This window comes from Aedes aegypti, chromosome 3 (assembly GCF_002204515.2).
Source record: "Aedes aegypti strain LVP_AGWG chromosome 3, AaegL5.0 Primary Assembly, whole genome shotgun sequence".
NCBI lineage: Eukaryota > Metazoa > Arthropoda > Insecta > Diptera > Culicidae > Aedes > Aedes aegypti.
Window position 1 is genome coordinate 260,752,538 of NC_035109.1, and position 22,019 is coordinate 260,774,556.

Genomic DNA, 22,019 nt, shown 5'->3' on the forward strand with positions numbered 1-22,019 from the left:
TTTTTGTAGCACTGAAAAGTACTGTTTTATTGCTTTAGGTAGTTTTTAAGAAAACTTCCAAGAGCAGAGAGAATTCGTGTACGCACAGCACGAAGGTACGATGCGCACTGTATCAAAAATTTGTTCTTTGTCTCGATCTCTCCCTATCTCGATGGTCCCTTCGATATCAAGATGTGGAGAGGCGACTGTAGTTGATTTTTACACAGGTTTCATTTTTTTTTTCTTGGAGCAGCAATTTAAATCTTTCGAATGAAGCATCAAGATCATTTCGGTGACATTTCTTCTGTTTTATACATCTATTTAAAAAACTGCTTCCATCAGATGATCCACAACTGAAACACGACGGTAACTACTGGTGCAAGAGAACTTTTTTTTGCTAAAACTTTATTATTCATATGACGTTTTGATAAAATAAAAAGCTGATATTTAGCAAATCGACTTAATTAGAGACGATCTATCCACCAAAGAGTAACGCATGCCGTTTTTATAAAAAAAACATACGTTTCATTTTATAGTTTAATCTACTGGTCATTGCAATTATTGGTACCGGCACCCTATGCATTGAGAATTCTTGGAATATTTTTTTTTAGATTTGTAGCGAGATCTGTGGAAAAAACTTCTGGGAGTTCCTTGGCGAAAAATCGGCAGAAACGAGGAAAGTCTTCACTTACTGCACTCAAAACATAGACGTGAACCTCTCAAAGTCAACAAGATGTATGTTTGATTCATGTGAGATGATGATGCCCAAAGTAGTGATTCTTCGTTGTTTACTGAGAAGATTTTTGGAGGACAATTCATAAATTTTTCCACGGATCTAATTGGACTATGAAGCTGATTATAAAAAAAAACTTTCAATATATTTCCAGCAGCCTCTTAAAAACTCGCTTGCTAGATTCCTCACAACATCTTCGCAAAAAATCCTTGGCGATAAGATCTTCACAATTTATGGTGAAATCCTATAGAAACACCTCAAGAAATTTTCCAAATTTTTGAAAAATTTTCATATTTTCTTTTCGAGGAAATTTTTAAAATGGATGATAAGAAAAGCTATCACGAATTGCTAGTGGAGTTGAAGGGTCTCCCCAAGAAAAACTTTTGTAAAATTTGGGCTAGATCTTTTTCCTTTGAAAGATACTTACAAGGGAAGGTCACGATGGTGTTACACGGGGTTTTCAACCGGACTATTTTTGTTAGATTCTACATGTTGAAATATGAAAAACCCCAAAGCCTTCCGGGTGATGGACCAGTGGTGTGGCCAGGAGGGGCTCTGGAAAGGTCGATTTTGTACGAATATAATATTATTGAGTCAATTGAAAATTTGTCAAAAAGATTCTTCTCAGCATTTATTACGATAGTAATGAACAGAATTGATATTAATGTTTATTTATAATGTATTTTTATGCCATTGGCGTAACTAACATGGAATACGGACACCAAGACAAATTTGGTTTTATTAGAATAGTATACCAACTAGAAACCCATCTCGGTAGCGCCTATAGCATGGAAAAAATACATTTTTAAACCAAATCAATGTCAATTCCGTTCTCTACCATCACAATGAATGTTAAAAAAATATTTTTGTCAAATTACCAATTAGCCTAATAATATAATATAGGTACAAATTTGCCCCTTTTTGAGCCCCTTCTGGCTACACCACTTGTCCATCACCCGAAAGGCTTTGGGGTTTTTCATATTTCGTCAAGTAGAATCTAACAAAAATAGTCCGGTTTAAAACCCCGTGTAACACCATCGTAACCTTCCCTTGTTAGTAGACACCTGGCTTGGTTTTCAGTGAATTTCTTCAGAGGATCTCTTCCCAGCCAAGGAAGTATGTTGATTCATTCGTGGTTTTTGGTAGATTTTTGCTAAACTTTTAAACAGGCTTCTTCATACATTTCCACGAATGATAAAATCAATGACAAATCCTTAGAGATTTTTGGAATGCTAGTGTAACCTTTGTTTATGATGCAGTATATAATCGTTTTATTTAGAACCTTATATTAAGTTGCATTCCAATCATCAGATTCTAATCAGAGAAATCCTTTGTTTACATAAATTTTGATTGCGTGAACCTTTATTTTCAGGGGTCCGCGGGATGTTTGTAGAACTTGAAAGGGGGTCACAGCTCCAAAAAGGTTGGGAACCACTGCACTAGGGTGATGTCATCGGCGAATCGAACAATCTTTTAACAGTAACGCCCGTAGGACGGAGCAGCTCAGTACGATGACGTCATCGTACATCACATTCCATAACATCGGGCCCAGGATTGAACCATGAGGTACTCCCGCGGTACTTCGAACACTTTTCTGTCCCTCCCCTGTGTCGTACAGTAGAATCCTACCATAGAAACAGCTTTCTAGAAGCTTACACAACTGCATCTGTACCTTGAGGTGATGAACGGCGTGGGCTATCGCTTCCCAGCTGTTGAACGCTTTTTTCACATCCAGAATCACAACCGCGCAGTAACGGATACCGTTCCTTTTATGCTCGATTGCTACCTCAGCTGTCTGAACGACCGGCTGGATAGCGCCCAGAGTCTTTTCTGAATCCAAACTGATTGTTAGACAGGCCGTTCGCACCTTCCGTTTACGATACTAGCCTCTTCAACAACCTAGTAGACAGGTCACTTGGTGGTTTCCCCGCCTTTGGTAGTAGCACCAATTTCTGTCGCTTCCATTCTTCCGAAAAGATTCCTTGATCTATGCAGCGTTGTATCGTATTTCTGCATATGGTCCGGGTCCGCATTCACTGCCGCTTTGGAGCCAACAATCGGAATACCATCGGGTCCCGTTGCCTTATTTGACACGAATGTGCATATTGTGTGGCAGGTACGAAGATACTTTATGCCCTTCAAATAACGAAAATTTCCAACCAGAAAAGATCCTCGACCGGTGGGATTCGAACCCACAATCCTCACATATAAGATATATTATAAAAAAAGATAATAGAAAACATCTATTAAGTTATAACTCATTTTTATGATCAATGTAGTACATACTTCAATTTCCTGATTCAGTACAAAATCAATAAAACAATTCTTATTCGATGTACAGGATCCAGTTCCACTGTATTTCGACGCTTCGGTAACCTTCGATAACGTGTCTCATCCATGCGTACAACATACTATTGCATGGAAAAAACTCGGCAATGAGGATTGCCTGTATCTGAATGTGTATACTCCGTATGTTAGAGTGAGCAAAAGGCCACGCCCTTCGATGCCGGTATTGGTGTGGATCCATGGCGGCAGCTTTACCGAGGGCTCGTCGGAAACTGACATCTTCGGAAGCGAGTTTATATTAGACGAGGTGAGTATTGCCGCCTAACTTGGAAAGTAGTTTATTTATAATTTGTTTATAGCATTTTAAAAATTACATCCATTTCTTATATCTAGGTTGCCCAGTGAACCACGTATCGTACAAGAATGTGCATCCAAAATCACATATTCGTGCGTCAAAAATCAAAATCGCACAACATGCCAAATAAGGCGTTATCAATGTCAACACAAGTTGTATATAAATCTCCAATGCGATTCATAAACGACAATCTATGTTGACAGCAAAACATGTCGTATATAGTGCAACTTAGAATCGCGTGAAGTTGTATAAACTGACAGATCATAAATCAATCTAGAAAGCATCATAGGAAATCGCAATAAGTTAGCAAAGATTGCCACCCAAACTTGGTATCTGCTGACGATGGGCCCCAAAGAACAACAAAGCAAATGTCGCTGTGCATGAAACATGCATTAATATTGGCATATAATCACTCTTCAGATATAAAACCCCTGATACCACTATACGTAAGGTGTCCGATTCCAAATACAAAGATCCCGTGTTTGAGGCTTGTTGAGAACTTTTTTTTTATTTTCATCCAAATTTTATGGCATCGTATATCTGGTCGCAGAAAGTCTGAAAAACTCGTGCCTAGTACGTATATAGCCTCCACTTTGGTAGGTATATAGCCTTTTCATGCATTCTATACGATTGAATTGATTCATATAGAATGATGTATAACAAAAGTTATACCAACCAAAATGTTGACTGGGTGTTTTGTGTTAGGCAACACTGTCATTCAAATTTGGTAAAACTATTTTAAGCTATTGTTAACATTTTGTCGATAACATATTGTATTTTATTTGTCGTAGCAGTTCAGAATTTTTATAGGTTTCTTTAATTCAATATTCTCTCGTTGATTATTCGTTGCTTGATTTTTTTTAACGGCTGGCTTGCAGGGCCTTACATCTACTCCCTAGATTTCCGGAGTACCATTTCCCCTAAATGTTCGGAGGACCATAGTGCGCAGTTTAGTTTAGAGTCCTTCTCTGGCACTCGGACGATGATCAGTCGCCCCTGACATGGGGAACAGACGCTGTTATGAGCCGCTCCTAACATGGAGTACAGACGCTCCAGGTTTGCAAAAGCAAACCCCCCTTCCCTGTCAGCATACGACTAAAATGCCCACCGGGGTTAATTACTTGATTTTCCCTAAGGTTACTCGTACCCCGGCCAGTTCCACGTGGAGGTAGGGATAGGAGTTGCTGGGCATGAGGCTAAGGACCACACGAAGGGGTCTATTTTATTCCTGCAGGTACGCGAGATACTAATGGTACGCCATGCCCAGCCATTTACCGTGCCATAATATGATGGAAACCAACCAGCCCCCACTTTGAGGGAGGTTAAGGATGCCATTCACCAGCTCAAGAACAATAAAGCTGCTGGTAAGGATGGTATCGGAGCTGAACTCATAACGATGGGGCTGGAGAGGCTGGCCATTTGTCTACACCAGCTGATAGGCACAATCTGGGAAACAGAACAGCTACCGGAGGAGTGGAAGGAAGGGGTAATATGCCCCATCTACAAGAAAGGCGATAAGTTAGATTGTGAGAATTTTCAAGCAATCACCATTCTAGATGCGGCCTACAAAATATGATCCCAGATCATCTTCCGTCGTTTGTCACCTGTAGTAAACGAGTACGTGGGAAGTTATCAAGCCGGCTTCGTTGACGGCCGATCGACAACGGACCAGATCTTCACTGTACGGCAAATCCTCCAAAAATGTCGTGAATACCAGGTCCCAACGCATCACCTTTTCATAGATTTCAAGGCGGCATACGATAGTATCGACCGCGTAGAGCTATGGAAAATCATGGACGAGAACAGCTTTCCCGGGTAGCTCACGAGACTGATAAGAGCGACGATGAAAGGTGTGCAAAATTGTGCGAAGGCGCCAGGAAAACACTCCAGTTCGTTTGGATCCCACCGGGGACTACGACAAGGTGATGGACTTTCGTGCCTGTCTATTGGACTTTCGTTCAATATTGCACTAGAAGGTGTTATGTGGAGAGCCGGGCTTAACAACCGGGTACGATTTTTACGAGATCCAGTCAATTTGTTTGCTTCGCGAATGATATAGACATTTTCGGCCGAACATTTGAAAAGGTGGCAGACCTATACACCCGCCTGAAACGCAAGGCAGCAAAGGTTGGACTGGTGGTGAATGCAGCCAAGAAAAAGTACATGTTAGCTGGTGGGGCCGAGCGCGACAGGGCTCGCCTAGGTAGGTTACGATAGACGGGGATACGTCCGAGGTAGTCGACGAGTTCGTTTACCGTGGATCCTTGCTGACGGCTGACAATAACGTTAGCCGTGAAATACGGAGGCTCATCATCAGTGGAAGTCGAGCCAGGTGGGTGGGGGGTGGGGAGTGTGGAGCTAGGTGGGTGGATCAAGTGCGTATCGATTTGGCGAGCGTGGGGCAGAATAAGTGATAAGAACACTAAGCTGAGAAGCAGGCTTTGTCCCACTGAAGACGTTAATGCCAAGAAGAAAAAGAAGAAGAAGAATATGAAACATTCGATTACATATACATTTTTGTTTAAACTTTTTTTAAATTATTTGTTTTTTTTTTTTCTTCATTACAGGAAGTCATAATGGTTACATTCAATTACCGTTTATCAGCATTGGGATTTCTCGGGATAGAAGATTTAAACATAGCATCCAATTTAGGACTCAAGGATCAAAGTGAAGTTTTCCGGTGGGTTAAACGAAACATCAGAAGCTTCGGTGGAGATCCCAAGCGAGTTACTATAGTGGGATGGAGTTCCGGGTCTGCTGCTGCCACATACCATATGTACGCCCACTCATCGAAGAAACTATTCAGCCATGTGATTGCTATGAGTGGAACGATGACTCAACCATGGGCATACAGTTTCCTCACTCAATGGTGTAGTAACGAATTTCTAAAATACATCGATGTTACTAACAAAGATGAACTGAAAATGAAGCCAGCAGGCCTTATAGTATCCAATGATGGTCCTAAATTCCACTATTTTACACTAACTCATTCATGTTACATGCCCAGCGCAGACAACGACTATGCGAGAAGAAATCCTTACGACGCCGTTCGAATGATGAGACCCATCAACGATGTACCCCTTATGATTGGAAGCACGGCGGTAGAGCACGATAACTTATACGACAGCCGAAATTTCAGCATGGATCAATTCAATTATCCAAATAACAATGTCACCATCTACGAGCGCATCAGAGATTATTTGGAGTACCGACGTGCGAATCGTTCCGCGAGAATCTTCTATCGAAAGCTGGGCTCTTATGCTGACTTCCAGTTTGGACTGCAATATTTTATTGAGAAGGCGTCACAGCGATTTAAGTCGCCCATCTATCGTTATCGATTCTCATTTGACGGGCCATTTGCCTATGCCAAAAACGAGTATTACCGAAACGAAATCCATCCAATGTCTGGTGCCATGCACGGTGACGATCTCGGATATCTCTTCACACCATACAACTATCGGAATGTAGTAACATCAGGCAAAGTGAACGAGCCACTCGTAAAACAATCACTTAAAGTCCTGCGCCGCATGGTTCGCCTATGGACAAACTTTGCCAAATACGGGTAAGCCTGATCCAACCCATTAATCAATCATTCATATTTCACACCACGTTTCACAAAGTTGCTTTTCACACCTTCGCCCAATAGGGATCATTCATCTGCATACAAGAGGTATTTGTTCAAGGGCTTTTTTCCAATCTGCAACGCAAATAGCATGGCAATCAATCACACAAATTTCATTCAATTAGCTTTCTAACTCAACACCTACGCCAAGGCGGGGAAATTCTACACCTCCCGTGTACGCAAATGGATTCGATTTCATGCGCTTTGCGCCTCATTGAACAAACAAACCAGTGAATAGTGCGGGCTTCCTGCATGAATAAATCTAACCACACTTCGTTCGACGGTGTGGATAAAAAAAAGGTGAATGCAATTGAATTTTTCATTGTTGGCAGAATTAATTTGAAATAACATGAATTGCATTTCTTGGAACTGTGAATATGTCTGATAATAGTCATAGAGGCGAATGCACCAGACAATATGTCTAAGAATTGAAACATTTAAGGTTTCTTTGTAAGCATCTATGTTTTCAACATATTATTTTTATTTTTGAATACACAATAAAAATTAAATTCATGATGGCCAGTGAAATGTTAATTTTCAAATTCTTGTTTTTTTCCTGGTATTTCGAAAATATTCCCGGTTCAATTATATGGTAAGAAACGCATACTGTTACGATTTTTTTTACCAATTCAAACGACTTTCAGTACGAGTTTTTTGGCCATACACCAAAGCATTCCTATTTAGGGGAAGACGGAAAGCGCATTAAACATTTTTGGGCTTATATTGAACCTGGTAAATCTCAGTTTGATCTATTAAACTTTGTTTGTACGTCGGTCATTTTAAATAATCGTGGAATTCGTTATGAAAAGGTTTAGTCTTAATAAAGATTGAACATTGTCACCGAGGCAATCTTAGCATGAATCACAGTTTTAATTTTGAACGGCAGCACAAACTTGTTCAAAACATCGTTCCATATTCAGCCGCATAGATTTTTTTTTTGTGTTTACCCCCACAAAGCTAGAAGTTTTTCTCCGGGCTATTATTGAGCATGAGCATGATTGATCGCCCGCAGTTGCTACACCGTTATTGCAAGAACAGTTGTACTTAAGGGGACACGGGAGACCGTGTTATTTTCCCTATCTTTCGTCTCACTCTAACAATCATCATCAAAACTTTGTGGAAGCAAATCTCGAGTTTTAATGAACCGATGAAGCTAAAAATTTATCGGGTTGTGCACTACATATATAGAATCATAGTGATACATTTTCGCATCGATATATGGAGTGGTTCTTGGGATTTGCTTCTTGAAATGGATAGGGTGATTATGATGACGTCCCGTGCGGCCTTAAACAGGGAACCAACAGACGCTACTCAGGATCAGTAGCATCATCAATGTGTAAGAACTGGTTCTCTCATTATTATAACAAACAATGACGGCGCCGGCTGCGTCCGAATGCAGGTCAATTTGAGGATGGGAAGGGAAAGTTGACACATTACTTGCTTTATGAAAGCCGAAGAGTCCTCTGCACTTCCACAAGTAAACAGTGGGTGTTTGGATATGGGAAAGTATTGGGTAAATGATTCGTTTTGGTACACGATAAATATATAATTCAAAATGAATGCGCCTAACCGGATACGCGATATTACTCGATAAATGCTCCCGCAGGAGAAAGCGAAAAGGACATAGGATCAAACACTACTCGTTGATTTCAGGGAAATTATTTCTGGTAAAATATAACAGTTATATTTTTGGAATGAATTAGAGAGTTTTATACTATTCTGGGTTTAAAATTTACTAAATGGTTCAAATATATCCGGGAAGATATATATATTTTTTTTTATTCCCGAAAGAGACTTTGCTATGTCTATATTTATATGTTGTATTCATACAATATATGCTTTTGAAAAAAAGGTAAACTTAATAGAAAGTTGAAATTGCAATTAATTACCCTAGCGAATTGCAAGCTTGCTTCGAGAAATTTAATTGATAACATCCAAACATTGATGACATGAAATGCTTCATCAAACTATATAAAAAAACACTTTTCGCAAGATGTTTCTTCATTAAAAGTTTTTTATTTACTGGTGTGTTTCAATATACTATTCCCTGACTTGACTAACTTAATATTTGAGTCCAGAAGCTATAGTCCTAATCTACAAAAATATAGAGATTTTGTTGGTTGGAACATTATTTGGTATGTAATATTTTCCCACCGTAATTGAAATTCCCAGCTTTTTCCAGATTTCCCGGGGCTCTACCCCATTTGGCATAAGGGACATTTGGCATAATAGCCATTTGGCATAATGACCATTTGGCATAATTTATAAGAGTAAGAAAATTTATTATTTTTTTTCTGACGCTTAAAAATATTGAGCCATATGTTAGTGCTTGAAATTAAAATCTTGTTTGTCTAAGACAAGTAAAGTTTACTGAAGAAAGGGACAAATATTGATCATGATTTTTCAGTACAAAATAAAATGATGTAAGGCCCAAGGCAAAACTTTAAGAGATACATGTGTCTTTTTCAAAGTATATTACGGATCACATCTTACTTTGAGAATATCGTTGGGGATTTACCATCAGAGACTTTCAACGATTGGTGTTTTACAGCTGTCCCTTTAAGTGGGAGGTTTATTAATCGCGTAGATAGAGATCCGTTGGCTGTAAGATAACTGATTCTAATACAGCATCGTAAGCAAGCTTTTCTGTTCAAGAATGGTGAGTTACAAACTCTGAAGCAAATAGTTGTGAACATTTTGACTCAAAGAAAGAATTGTCTTCAACCCCATGTGCGTCGATCAGTTTTCTACCTAATTAGAAACTTTTAAGACTAATGTAACGTTAAGTTACCAGTCACCGTGCGGCCTCCATTCACCGTGCACATATACAAATTTCTACGGAATATTCATACAATTTTCACATATTATTGTTTTCTCAGAAAAATATAAAGATAAAACTGATGAAATAAAGTAGTTTTTGTTACAAAGCATTTTGAAAAACCTAGTTTATGTAGTCAAAATCATGTGAATTCTGTTTGATAATGAGATTTTTCAACACTCTTAGTAGAAACGCCAAAAATTTTTCATTTAAACGTTAGAGTATGACATTTTTCATTTTTTTTTTTTTGACTTTTCGCTGTAGATACTTCTAGTAAGATGTATTTCATTGTATGAACCATGGGATTTTATGCAAATAAGATTTTGTTATTGTGTTTTAGTCGAAACACAAATGCATGGTGAATGGACCCTTTTTAATATGTATGGTTCCTATAACCGTGCATTAGTGTAAAAGTCATGAAATTATTCGGTAATATTAGATTTATTGTTATGTGAATATGGAATGGTTTGGAAAATACAGTAAACCTTATAGGAGGTTTTGATGGAAAAATAATTATTTAGCCGATTTTAAAACTTTTTATGGTTTTTATTGTAAATGAAGATTTGAATACTCTTAAAAATGAGTGCACACACTACTAGCAACATAGTTGCTCCATCAACAACGTTTCTTCAAGATACAAAATTGAATTATGACGAGAACTATACGCACGATGAATGGTGCACTAGTGTGCACGGTAAATGGTGACATAGAACGGTACGAGGCGACCTTAAGGTGAAACATCTCGGAGTTCAAAGATGGCCGGCACAATGGCCGACATATACCCCTACTCACGTTTCCAAAGGCACAAAACTGGAGAAATAGTAAGCAAATGTTTCTGATCTTCTTATTTTAAGCTTTCTGCTAATGCATAAAGCCAAAATAAAAAGTGCACTGTTGTTGGATGCTTTCTTCGCAAGATTTGTGCCTTTGAAGTTTGAGTACAATCTTAGAAGTTGATTCCAAACTGTTTCACCTTAACATGACATTTTCAAACATAATTTTTGAATAATTTGTTGTTATGCATCACTAGTTTTAGATGTTTCCCTGAATTATGATACAATTGCACGCTACATAGTGGTATTCTAGTAAGCTTTAAATTATTTGGAACAGTTTTATAATTATTTGAAGTGCAATCTTTTCTTAAATGCACGGTGAATGATAGCTTGACGGTATACATTATATTTTTGTAAAAGAAGTTGAAGTGGCAGATGTTAGTCTCCTGTCTTTGCACTTCAACAAGGAGTTTTTTATTTTTCGGGAAGTAAAATTTGTTCAAAATGCGTAATATTGGTGCACAGTGATTAATTCTGATTAGCTAACTTCACCTTCTTTCTGACATTAGCTGCTACAAAGAACAGCTTGCAGTTTAGCAAAACATAACTTTTTAACGGAGGCCTCATAATTTAACATCAATTTTCATTGATGTTAAATTATGAGGTCTATTGAGGCTATTGATTCATAATATGGACAGTTAAGCCCTTAGTGAAGTATAACTTATCAAGAAGCATATGAAATTATTTACTTGGTCGCAGTGGCATCATGTCCCCATAAAGGAAACAAAATACCCATTCCTACAAGCATGACTTGGAAAGCACGTGTTACTCGGACGTGATTCGTGAAATATGTTCTTCAAGTTATGCCAAATGACCATTATGCCAAATGGACTTATGCCAAACGGCATTATGCCAAATGGGGTAGAGCCATTTCTCGGTGCGCTCCGATAACCCTGTAAATAGTAATATCACGTCGTTTTCTGTGCATATCACTCACATCGTAATTGTTGCGTAAAATTACACCCGAACATGTACGAAACGATGTGACTAGTCGATTTACATCGTTTCAATCATTTTATTACAATGATTCAAGAGTAGTTTTATGTAATAAGGGGTCATGCACAAATTATGTCACGCTCCAAGGAGGGGGAGGGGATCTATCCAAGCGTGACAAGCCTTACAACATTTTCGGAGGCCTCATACAAAAAGTGTGACAAAGGGGGTAGAGGGGATCAAAACAGATGAAATTTAGCGTGACATAAGTTGTGTACCATCCCTAATCACGAGGCCAGTAACGACCAAGGAACATGGGTAGCTGAATAACAGCTTTTTCAGCTAAATTTTTTTTTATATGACCTTTTTTCAGCTGAATAAACTATTATTCAGTTACCATTGCACATTGGTCCACTGAACGAAATTAAGTGGAAATAATTAATAACTTGAAAATGAGCAATCCTCGCTGAAACCAGGCCGCCATCGGCACCCATCGTTAGTATTCCAATTATATGTCACTGATCGCTAGTTTTCGATAAAACTTAAGGGTGGTCCTTTCGGTTTTCTCAAATTGGTGGACCCCTAGTACGCCAGCTAGCTGAACAGTTTGCGAAAAAGCCCATTTTTTGATAAATCTTGGGTATTTCTTCACGTGATATGTCTCATATTTCGCTTGGAACACATAGCAAACTTAATCGCATCGTATAAAGAAAGGATATAGCTTTCATTTAAACTTGAACAAATTTTGGCGGCCATTTTAAAATTGGTCGCCATCTTGAATTTTGTTAGAAAATTTTTTTTAACCTTTAGCGCACCGCTAGTTTTGAATTCTGAGATCACCATCAGAAAGCTGAGGAAAAATTGCGTAAGATAGGCTACAGAAACTATGTGAGCAATGGTATTTACCCTATCAAATGAACGATTTTCTAAATCATGTTATACGATTTTGACGTGCAATCAATACAAACATCATTTTTCGTGCAACAAAGAAACAAGTTTTCAACCGTTAGTGTTTTATTTGAGTCGAAGAGTCAAATAAAGAATAAGAATATTATTTTGAGTGATAAAATCTGGCGGTTATCTTAAATGTTGACGCCATTCTGCTTTTAGGTATAAGAATGAATTTTTCACCTTGATAGCACTCAGCATGTCGAATTCAGAGGCTACCAATAAAAAAAAGGTTACGAATACTTTTCTTTTAATTATTCTTCATTTTCCTCACGTTACTTCCCTCCCGGCACCGAGCCTGATACTCAGCTTTATAAGTTATAAATACAGGTTATTAAACAGGGATTTTCTTTTATAATGCGATATTTGACAACAGAATAATTCTTCGACATATGTTTGAATTCAGTAATAATGAATAAATAAATTATATAAATGAAAAACATTGGTTGTATCAAACAAACATTTTTTTTTAAATCTTAAATTTTGAAGAAAAAAACATCCTTGATTTTCTGAGCCATAAAGTATCGTTTTTAATACCGCCCAACATGCATGTGAAAAATAGCGAAATTGAAAGATGAGAAGCAGGTTTTGTTCTAATGTGGACGTAATGCCGAAACGCAGGTGTATCATTTCGAGGTTGGAAAATCTGGCGGCCATCTTGGTTTTTAGCAGTTGAATGATTTTGTACCATCTCAGCGCTCATGATGTTAAATTATGAGGAAAAAGAAGAACAAGAAGAAGAGTAAGTGTAACGGTAGCATTGAAATTCAACATGTTGAGTGCTAACAAGGTGAAAACTCATTCTACTACTTAAAACCAAGATGACGTCAAAATCCAAGATGGCCGCCAAATTTTTCAACTCAAAATAATACTCATATTGTTCACTCGACTCGAATAAAACACCAACAATTTAAAACTTGTTTCTTTGTTGTTAAAAAAATAATGGTTGGAATTGATTGCACTCGCCATATGCGTCAAAATCGTATAACATGATTTAGAAAATCGTTCATTTGGTAGGGTAAATACCATAGCTCATCTAGTTTCTGTAGCCTATCTTACGTAATTTTTCTTCAGCTTTCTGATGGTGATCTCAGAAACTAGGGGCGCGCTAATAACGAAAAAACGATTTTTCTAACAAAATTCAAGATGGCGACCAAATTCAAAATTGCCGCCAAATACCCAAGATTTATCAAAAAATGGGCTTTTTCGCAAACTGTTTAGCTAGCTGGCGTACGAGGGGTCCACCAATTTGAGAAAACCGAAAGGACCACCCATAGTTTTATCGAAAACTAGCGATCAGTGACATAAAATTGGAATTCTAACGATGGGTGCTGATGGCGGCCTGGTTTCAGCAAGAATTGCTCAAATATAAGAGATATAGTTTTAGTGTCTTCTGAACATTTGTTTGTCTGGTCAAGACGCGTTATATGCAAAAGCGTCCTAAGCGCCAAAGTTCATAGTTTTTGAAATTCGCTCTCAAACTTGTTTATTTCAAAAGATAACGCTACAAAATGTTCTACAATATTGAAGATTATAGAAAATATGAAAACTTTGTAGAACATCATTTTTTCTATATCTGATAGTTTTAGAATTATACAGTGGGATTCCGTTTTTGGCATGCTCCGTTTCTGGCATGCTCCATTTTTGGCCCCAAACCCCCCCCCCCCCCCCCCCCCCCCCATTTTGACAACAAAATGGATCCATTTTTGGCAACACTTTTGAATACCATTAAAATTTGTAAATTTTTGTAAATATTTTTGAGTCTGTTGAGACCTGTCATTTGAATAACAGGTCATCTCTACACCGATTACATTCCAGAGCTCCATTTCCGTCGATTTTCCCCAAATGTCACCAACTACTAAGGGCTCTCGTACGCGCTTATTTACTTCGGGATGGTCATGCGTTCGCAACGTTTCATGAGAGCAATAATCTCCACTAGTATCGCAACTGGATAGCAATATTTTTTCTTAGGGATTAATACTGAGTGACCAGCCCACTTGGGTTTGCCAGTAGGTGATACTCTAATAAACACTATTCTTCACATTTGGAACAGCTTATTTGAGCACAAGCACCGACATAAGAGGAACAAAAATTCTATGACTCACACAGAGTTACAATCATAAATTTCGTCTCAAATGAGGCTAAACATTGTTTTTTATTATTATAACCGCAATAATAGATATAAGTACAGCAAAATGTCGTATATCATAACTTTAAAGGAAATTCATCAAATAAATTGCGTTATTCAAGAGAATTGCAGAAGTGTCAATATACAATCCATGAAAAGAATGCATATTTTACTACATTTTTATTATTTTTCCAAGAAACCCACCGGCGCCATGACAAATACGTACACAGTCCAAACTACATTTTATTCTCAATAATATCATTGAAGCGTGCGATAAAAACGATTAACAGTGTTTTAACTCTTTGTTTGTGGTATTGGTAGGTATATTGATATCTCTGCTATTTGTAAGACGCTAGATTTGTTACGAGTCGATCTAGAATGTTATACAAGATTTTTAATAAAGGATACGGGTTTAAATATAATCAAAATGTTCCTTACGAGCTAAATCTATGAGAATTCTTTGGACTTCTTAGAAATTTTAACGGATTATTGAGAATATCTGCAGATTTATGGTGGACACTGAGGGTTTCTGGCGGGATCCTGAGAATGTATAATTGGTAATTGAGGATTGTGTCCAGAATCTGAAGATTCCTAATGAACTCTTAAGGTTGCTAGGGCGTCGTCTAATTTTCTAGCGGGATATTCCTAGTGATATTTTAAGTATTTCTGGTGAAATATTGGTGATTTTGAATAGGTTTGTAGAGGAATTCGAGGAGTGCTAGTGGTAGCCCAATAATAATAAACTTTTGAAAATTTTCATCGGAGACTTGAAAATTTTCAGCAATATCGCAGCGGAATCCAAAAATGCTTATTCCTTAGAGTTATCCTACGAATTCCTAGCAAGATGCTTCACAACCCTAGCGTTTTCCTGTAAATTCCTTACGTGCACCTGAAGATTCCTATCAGGCTCTTGATGGTTCATAACGGGATCCTGTAAATTTCTGTTGATCTCATAAGGCAATTTTTTTTTATCTTTATTAACGAGATTTTTAGCCCTGGGTTAGTTCATCTCGGGACCAACGGCTTTACTTCCCTTCCGAAGGAAGTCGTCACTGAAATTTTTAGTGACTATATCGGGGCTACGAATCGATCCCAGGTCCTCGGCGTGAGAGGCGTGTGTTCTAACCACTACACCAGGTCCGTCCCCATGAGGCAAATGTTAAACATATATCAAGCTCAATTATAACTCATTTCAAGTAAAAAAATATATTCAACAAAATTACAAGCCGCATTTATGGATCACCTCTTGTTTAAGTTTGTATAACTTTGCCCATTTGACTACAGTCAATCATTTATTATGAAATGCTTTACTTTATCAAAATACATAGATCAAAGGAACAATTCTAAACTTACTGAATTTTGTAGAATTTTCCGCTAAAGTCTTAAAGCAACACTGATTTTGAATGTTCATCAAATTGAAAAATATATGCCGTTTTGCAATACTCAGCGCTTTTGTTTTGTAAATACGTCTTTGTAAGAACGCAGTAATACATTTTATTTTTATTTTTTCGTATTCTTACACAGTTTTAAGAAAATATCGAGTTTTTGAATAAAGGTCACTTTTGCGATTATTGAGTTTACGAGGCCCACTTATACTAATAGTGTACATAAAGCTTTCAAAAAATCATTGAAGATTTTTAGGCGTAAAAAGTATGTAAAACGTTTGTCACAATTAACATTACGAGGCTATAGATTCATAGCATAGTTCAACCCTACGGAAAACTGCTTCGAAGTGAACCGTTCCGAAGTCTCGATGCCATATGATCCCACAAGGATCATGTAATAACATTCTAATGGTGTTTTCAAAACCTATAGTCGAAAACTAAAATTTTGAATATGGGTTTCGATTTTGGCACGGTTCCGTTTTTGGAAACTGAAAATTTCGACATTGTTGCCAAAAACAGAATCCTACTATAGTTCACTTTAGAACTTTATGGTAAAAAATCGTTTTTTTTTCTCAATACTAACGAAAATATCTATTTTTCAGGCCTACTATGTTCTGAAGAGTTTTAGATATGAGCAAAATACACATTTTCTCTGAAGACCTCTGAGATTTTCATTTGAAAAGATATATGCGTTTTTGTAGTTTTTTCATCCACTTTTCCAAGTGTAACAATTCAAAATGGCGCAAGTAAAATCAAAAACTTTTCCCGTTACTTGAATAAGCATATCTTAAAGTGTATTTTAAGAAACTTTGGTGATAGTTTTTTTTTCTCGAAATCATGCGTTCTGAACTATTCCTTAATGATCTGACATGGAGATTGAGATGGTTTTCCGAATTCGCCGTTTTGCATAGTATAACCACGTGTTCAGCACTGAAGAATAATACAGTGATTCTCAATTAGGATCTTATTTATTATGCAAATCTTTCTGGTAAAATAATGATAATGGAAAATCGCTGAGGGGAAAGTTGGGCCACCCTGTTTTCAAGACGTTTTTGTAGTATTGTCAGCTTACCAGTCCAAAGATTTGATTATCAACAATTTGAATCCTTGCTAATTACTAACCTCGGACCCTGGGTGATTCATATCAGTTCAATCCATTTGATTTGTCTCGTCCTATTAGTCCATGTTGGAATTCATATATCTCAAAATCTAGGCTTTGGATGGAGGATCATGGATACACCTCTAATTAAGGTACTTTGTTACCTTCTTTTTTAACATTTCCCCTATCTCTGATTTATTTCATATCGTACTGAAACAAATATGAAGGCACTTATGCAACCTGCAAAAGGAGCGCCAAGTCAGCGACTAATAGCCTTTATTTCCATTTTATAGAAACGATCGGTTTTATTCAATCACCGCTCTCGTAAATTGAAAAAAGGGAAAATATTCAACCCCACGACCGACGTTCAACAATAGAAGCCATTCCGACAATTGCCATGCCTTTACAGTCAATTTCATGAATATTCAAAAAAAAAGCTTGACAAAGCAGCATACGATATCTTCTTTTCCCAGATTTTGCGCCACGAAAGGCACTTCGATTACAAACCATTACACAAATTCGCCATTCATTTTTCGATTCCGACTAGATAGTATTTTATTCACACACATCTCCAAAATGACAAACGTTTGCGCCGTTTTGGGCTTCCGCACCATCATAGCTTCCATATCTTCATGTAGATATGCACTAACCGCTAAAAGTATGGTAACACTCGTTTTGAATATTGCAACGGTCAAAAGAGTTCATCTGTAAGCATAAATTGTTGTCAGCAGTGATTCTGAAATTTTCGGTTATTCGATCCCATACTTTTGGCGTGTAGTGTAAACAGAATGTGAACGTGCGACGAATAGAACAAAATATCGGTATGCTAGACACAAATCTATAAAGTGCCCAAGTGTTTTTTTTTTTATTTTTAGTTTTGAACCAAAATTTTCCTCTACTTTTAAGAGCAAATGCACCTACTACTTGTTATTATTTTTATATTGCAGAAATCCAACGCCAGCCAATAGCAAAATACATCAGACAACGTGGCCACCATATAATGATCTAAACCAACCCAGACAGTATCTTAATATCGACCGGCAGCTTAGGGTGCAAAGGAAGGATATATCCAATAAATACTATTATCAAATGTGGAAAACTGTATTTAACTGCTTGTACTATTACAAATGTGAATTTTTGAATAAAGCATACAATAAATATTAACAAGAAGAAAAATTGATTATGAAAAACACGAAAAAGTTTATAATGTGGTGCATATCAGGTCCATCAGTTCTACAAAATTTTTATAGAATTATATTTTCCTCGAATGCTAAATTACTAGCCCAAGTGGATAGTGTAACGAAATAGTTTTGTTATGGTCTTTGCAAGATTTTCGCTCGACGGCTATTTACATAGACAGATGCAAGTTGTCTAAGGGTGCATAGTTCTTCAGAACTTTCGTCAATATCGGGAACATTAAAGCTATAAAGAAAGTATACTTTCTTTATAACTTTAATGTTCCCGATATTGAGCTATAGCTAAGACTTGAGCCTTGGGGAAGACATATATTGTTAATTCTCTAAGTTGTTAGTTGTCCGATAGTGCAGCTCCTTGTTCACAAAGACTAGTTTAATTTCTGATTAAAGTAACGCTAGACAATGGTTTGTTCAATTTTTTGCTGCAATCAAGGTTTCATAGACAGCTATGCTATGCCCATGAACAAATCAAATTATACGTTAGGTATGTTCTATAATTATGATTTTTAACGAGGAGGGAATCAGCGGAATGGGGCCAACGATTAAAGCTAGTACAACTATTTCCCTTAAATAAAAGCTACAAATTTACAAAATCGGTAGGATCATTGCTGGGAACGAGCATTTCAAAAATGTGTAGGTTCGTCCTGAAATGTTCACGAATTAACATGTTCACGAGTTAACATTCATAGTTTCGCCTAATAATTTGATAATTTGAGCTCTTCTGTGTGACAGAATTTCGTTATATTTGATCACTATTTTGAAACCCTAAACGTCCTCAACAACTTTGCTAAGAACATGAACCCAAAAATACTATATGGAAATTGCACCACTGTGCGGCTAAATTCCGTAATTAATGAATCGTAATTATCAGATTCGTCAAATTCAGCTCTACTGTGTTATTGAGTATCAGCTAATTCTGACAACCATAAACGTCTGCTTGTCGACTTCGCCGAAAGCATACTTTTCAAAGTACATCGTTGCAAGGTTTACATAATTTTATTTAACAATCAAATTCAACAACTCTACTACTGCCCATAAAAGCATGACTGTCCCAGATGTATTTTCGAATCAACACCTTTTTTCATCGCAACATACATGTTTAAACATATACTTTACCATGCACATAAAAATGTATAAACTTTGTTCGAAAATGTTAAGGAAAAATATGAAGGTGGTGCTAAGCAGTACCATATTAAAAAATAAAGGCATAACAGTTTCTATATGAACTTTCAATATAAATAGCAATTGAAAATCGTGAATTTTGATCAAGTTTATAATTTTTGTTGATCAATAGAAGCAAAATAAGTAATCTGTGCCATGATGTCAAATGAATATGGCTTTCAGTAGGCGAATTCCGGCGCGTATTTTCTTCGAAAAAAAGAAAATTTTCTTGTTGGTGAGTAGTGGAAGAAAATTTCTTCTCTTCGAAGAAATTGTTCGTCGGAATCCACCTACAGGAATGTACTAGAATACAGTCGACTCTCCACAACTCGATGTTCTATAACTCGATATATTCTATAACTCGATGGATTTTTCGGTCCCTTGAAATTCCCATACATCTTGCTCTCCATAAGTCGATATTTCTATAACTCGATGTCTCCACTAGTCGATGTCACGTGTGAGCTAAATTTCCCTCCATAACTCGATATCTCTCTAAAAATCCTTTTTATAAAGGGAAACATGGATCACTTCTTGTTTGGAAGTGAAGAAAGACTTTCAAGTTGTAATGAATGTTGAAAAAAACCCGAAAATAACATTATTGATTTTCAGTAAAAATAAGTGATTTCTCGAAAATTTTAAGAAAAGTTTTTTAAATATGATTTTTTAAAATGCTATCAACAAAATAATATTGCTTTCTTACAAATGTGATCATAAAAGATTTGGAAGTGCAGAAATTTGATCCTTTGATTTTTGGTTTTTTTTTTTTTGTCGGTGTGTTCTATAACTCGATAATTCTATAAGTCGATGGTCCCTTGGATATCGAGTTATGGAGAGTCGACTGTATTATAAATATTTGTATGGGAAGACAAACTTCAAACTTTGACCGCTATTTTCTCAATGCCTACTAATTCCATATGGGACAGTTATGCTTTTATGGACAGACTATGTGTCATAATTCAAGATTATTCGCTCTGCCATCCGAAGCAGGGCCTTCAAATGTGTTGAAGATCAGTAAGCTGTGCTTGTTTGAATCCAATCATAGTAGGCCAGATTCAATTTTACGAAATAAACTTTCTCTTTCATTCTTCCTTCAACCGAACCAGATGTTCTTATTGCACACACCCAATCGGTTCTGGAATCTTCTAGAAGTTCACGAGGTAAGATTTTTTCACCCGAAGAAAATTTCAAGCAGGTGAAACCGGAACGAGGATGGTACCTACGAAGCGATGGATGCTGGTAAGGATCGAAAGGCGCGTGCGACGATAATTTTGCTGCTGGACCCGGTAAACTACGCCCACGTCCGGGAAGCTGAAACAGCTCGGAAAACGTGGTCCAAGCTGGAGAAAGCTTTCGAGGACTCGTGTCTGACCAGACGATTTGGGCTTCTCCACAAGCTGGTTAAAACCGAGGGCACCAGAAACGAACGACTAAACTCCCGAGCAGAATGGCATGGCGGAACGAGCATACCATTGTGGAACGAGCTCGATGCTGTTCGAAGCAGGACTTTCGAAGGCTTTCTGAGCGGAAGCTGTCTCGACGGTTGTATACTTGATGAATCGATCCTTAACCTGTGGTCACGATGTCACACCCGAGGAGGCATGGACCGGTAAGAAACCGAACCTGTCCCACCTAAGAGTTTTCGGAACAAAGACAATGACGTTCGTTCCGAAGTCAAAGCGGAAGAAGTGGGATCCGAAATCCCGCGAATGTATTCTGACTGGTTTTTACGAAGAGACCAAGGGGTAAAGGCTGTACGATCCGAAAGCAAGAACCATCATCAAGAACTCGAGAAGTGAAGTTCATCAACTAAGCCAACCAAAATGAAGCGAAGTAGGAAGAACCACGACGTCGCACGCTGGTACAGCTAGACATCGAAGAAGTAGTTTCGCTATCCTCCGAAGAAGCCCCGTTACAACTGCATCACGACGAGCCGGCGGAAGACATCGAAGGCGAAGATGAGTTTTTCACCGACTGTGAGAGAACCGATGCAAATGAAGATAGCAGCAGTGAGAGTGAAGCATCCACAGATTCAGTGATTTCAGAGACTTCCGTGCTCCCACCGCGACAATCTTGAAATCCACTTGTGTCACAGGTGTTGAGGCGCAGCAGTCGGGAGCACAGACTACCAGGCAAGTATGATGATTTTAAAGTATCTTAAATACACAGAAGGATTGTCTAGAACAAACAAAGAAGGCACATTTCCGAGAAAAGGTCTCATTCAATAATGAAAGTCGGTTTCTCGTGGTGTCACGTTACGCTGGAATGTGTCTATTGCACATTTAAATCACAGACAAAGTTGTCAAGTTTGTTGGCTATTCCAGCCTGAGGAATTTTACTGTTGTAAGGCTTTGAAGATGTACACGACGAACGTGTGTCAAATGTTCAATTTAAAATTGAAACTGCGAAAAGAAACCACGTGCTCCGGTGGGGATCGAACGCACGACTCCCTATTCACTAGATGAACGTTTCAACCTACAAGCTGCGGAGCCCCTTGAGACACCACGATTCTCGGAGGCGAACTGAACTCGATTAACCCATGGCAA

The 22,019-nt window shown here is 37.7% G+C and overlaps 1 protein-coding gene across 2 annotated transcripts in view; it reads left to right on the forward strand.

Moving 5' to 3' along the window:
* LOC5571102 (venom carboxylesterase-6) overlaps positions 1-18,309 on the forward strand; it is a 38,721-nt gene extending 20,412 nt beyond the window's left edge. The window contains exons 2-4 of one of the 2 annotated variants that reach the window (XM_021854290.1): positions 3,054-3,305; positions 5,921-6,915; positions 18,067-18,309. In XM_021854290.1, coding sequence (XP_021709982.1) covers positions 3,054-3,305; positions 5,921-6,915; positions 18,067-18,283 — 1,464 coding nt within the window. In that variant the 3' untranslated portion in view covers positions 18,284-18,309. The remainder of the gene's footprint in view (positions 1-3,053; positions 3,306-5,920; positions 6,916-18,066) is intronic. The other variant, XM_021854291.1, reaches the window with a different exon arrangement.
* Positions 18,310-22,019: the final 3,710 nt, after the last annotated feature.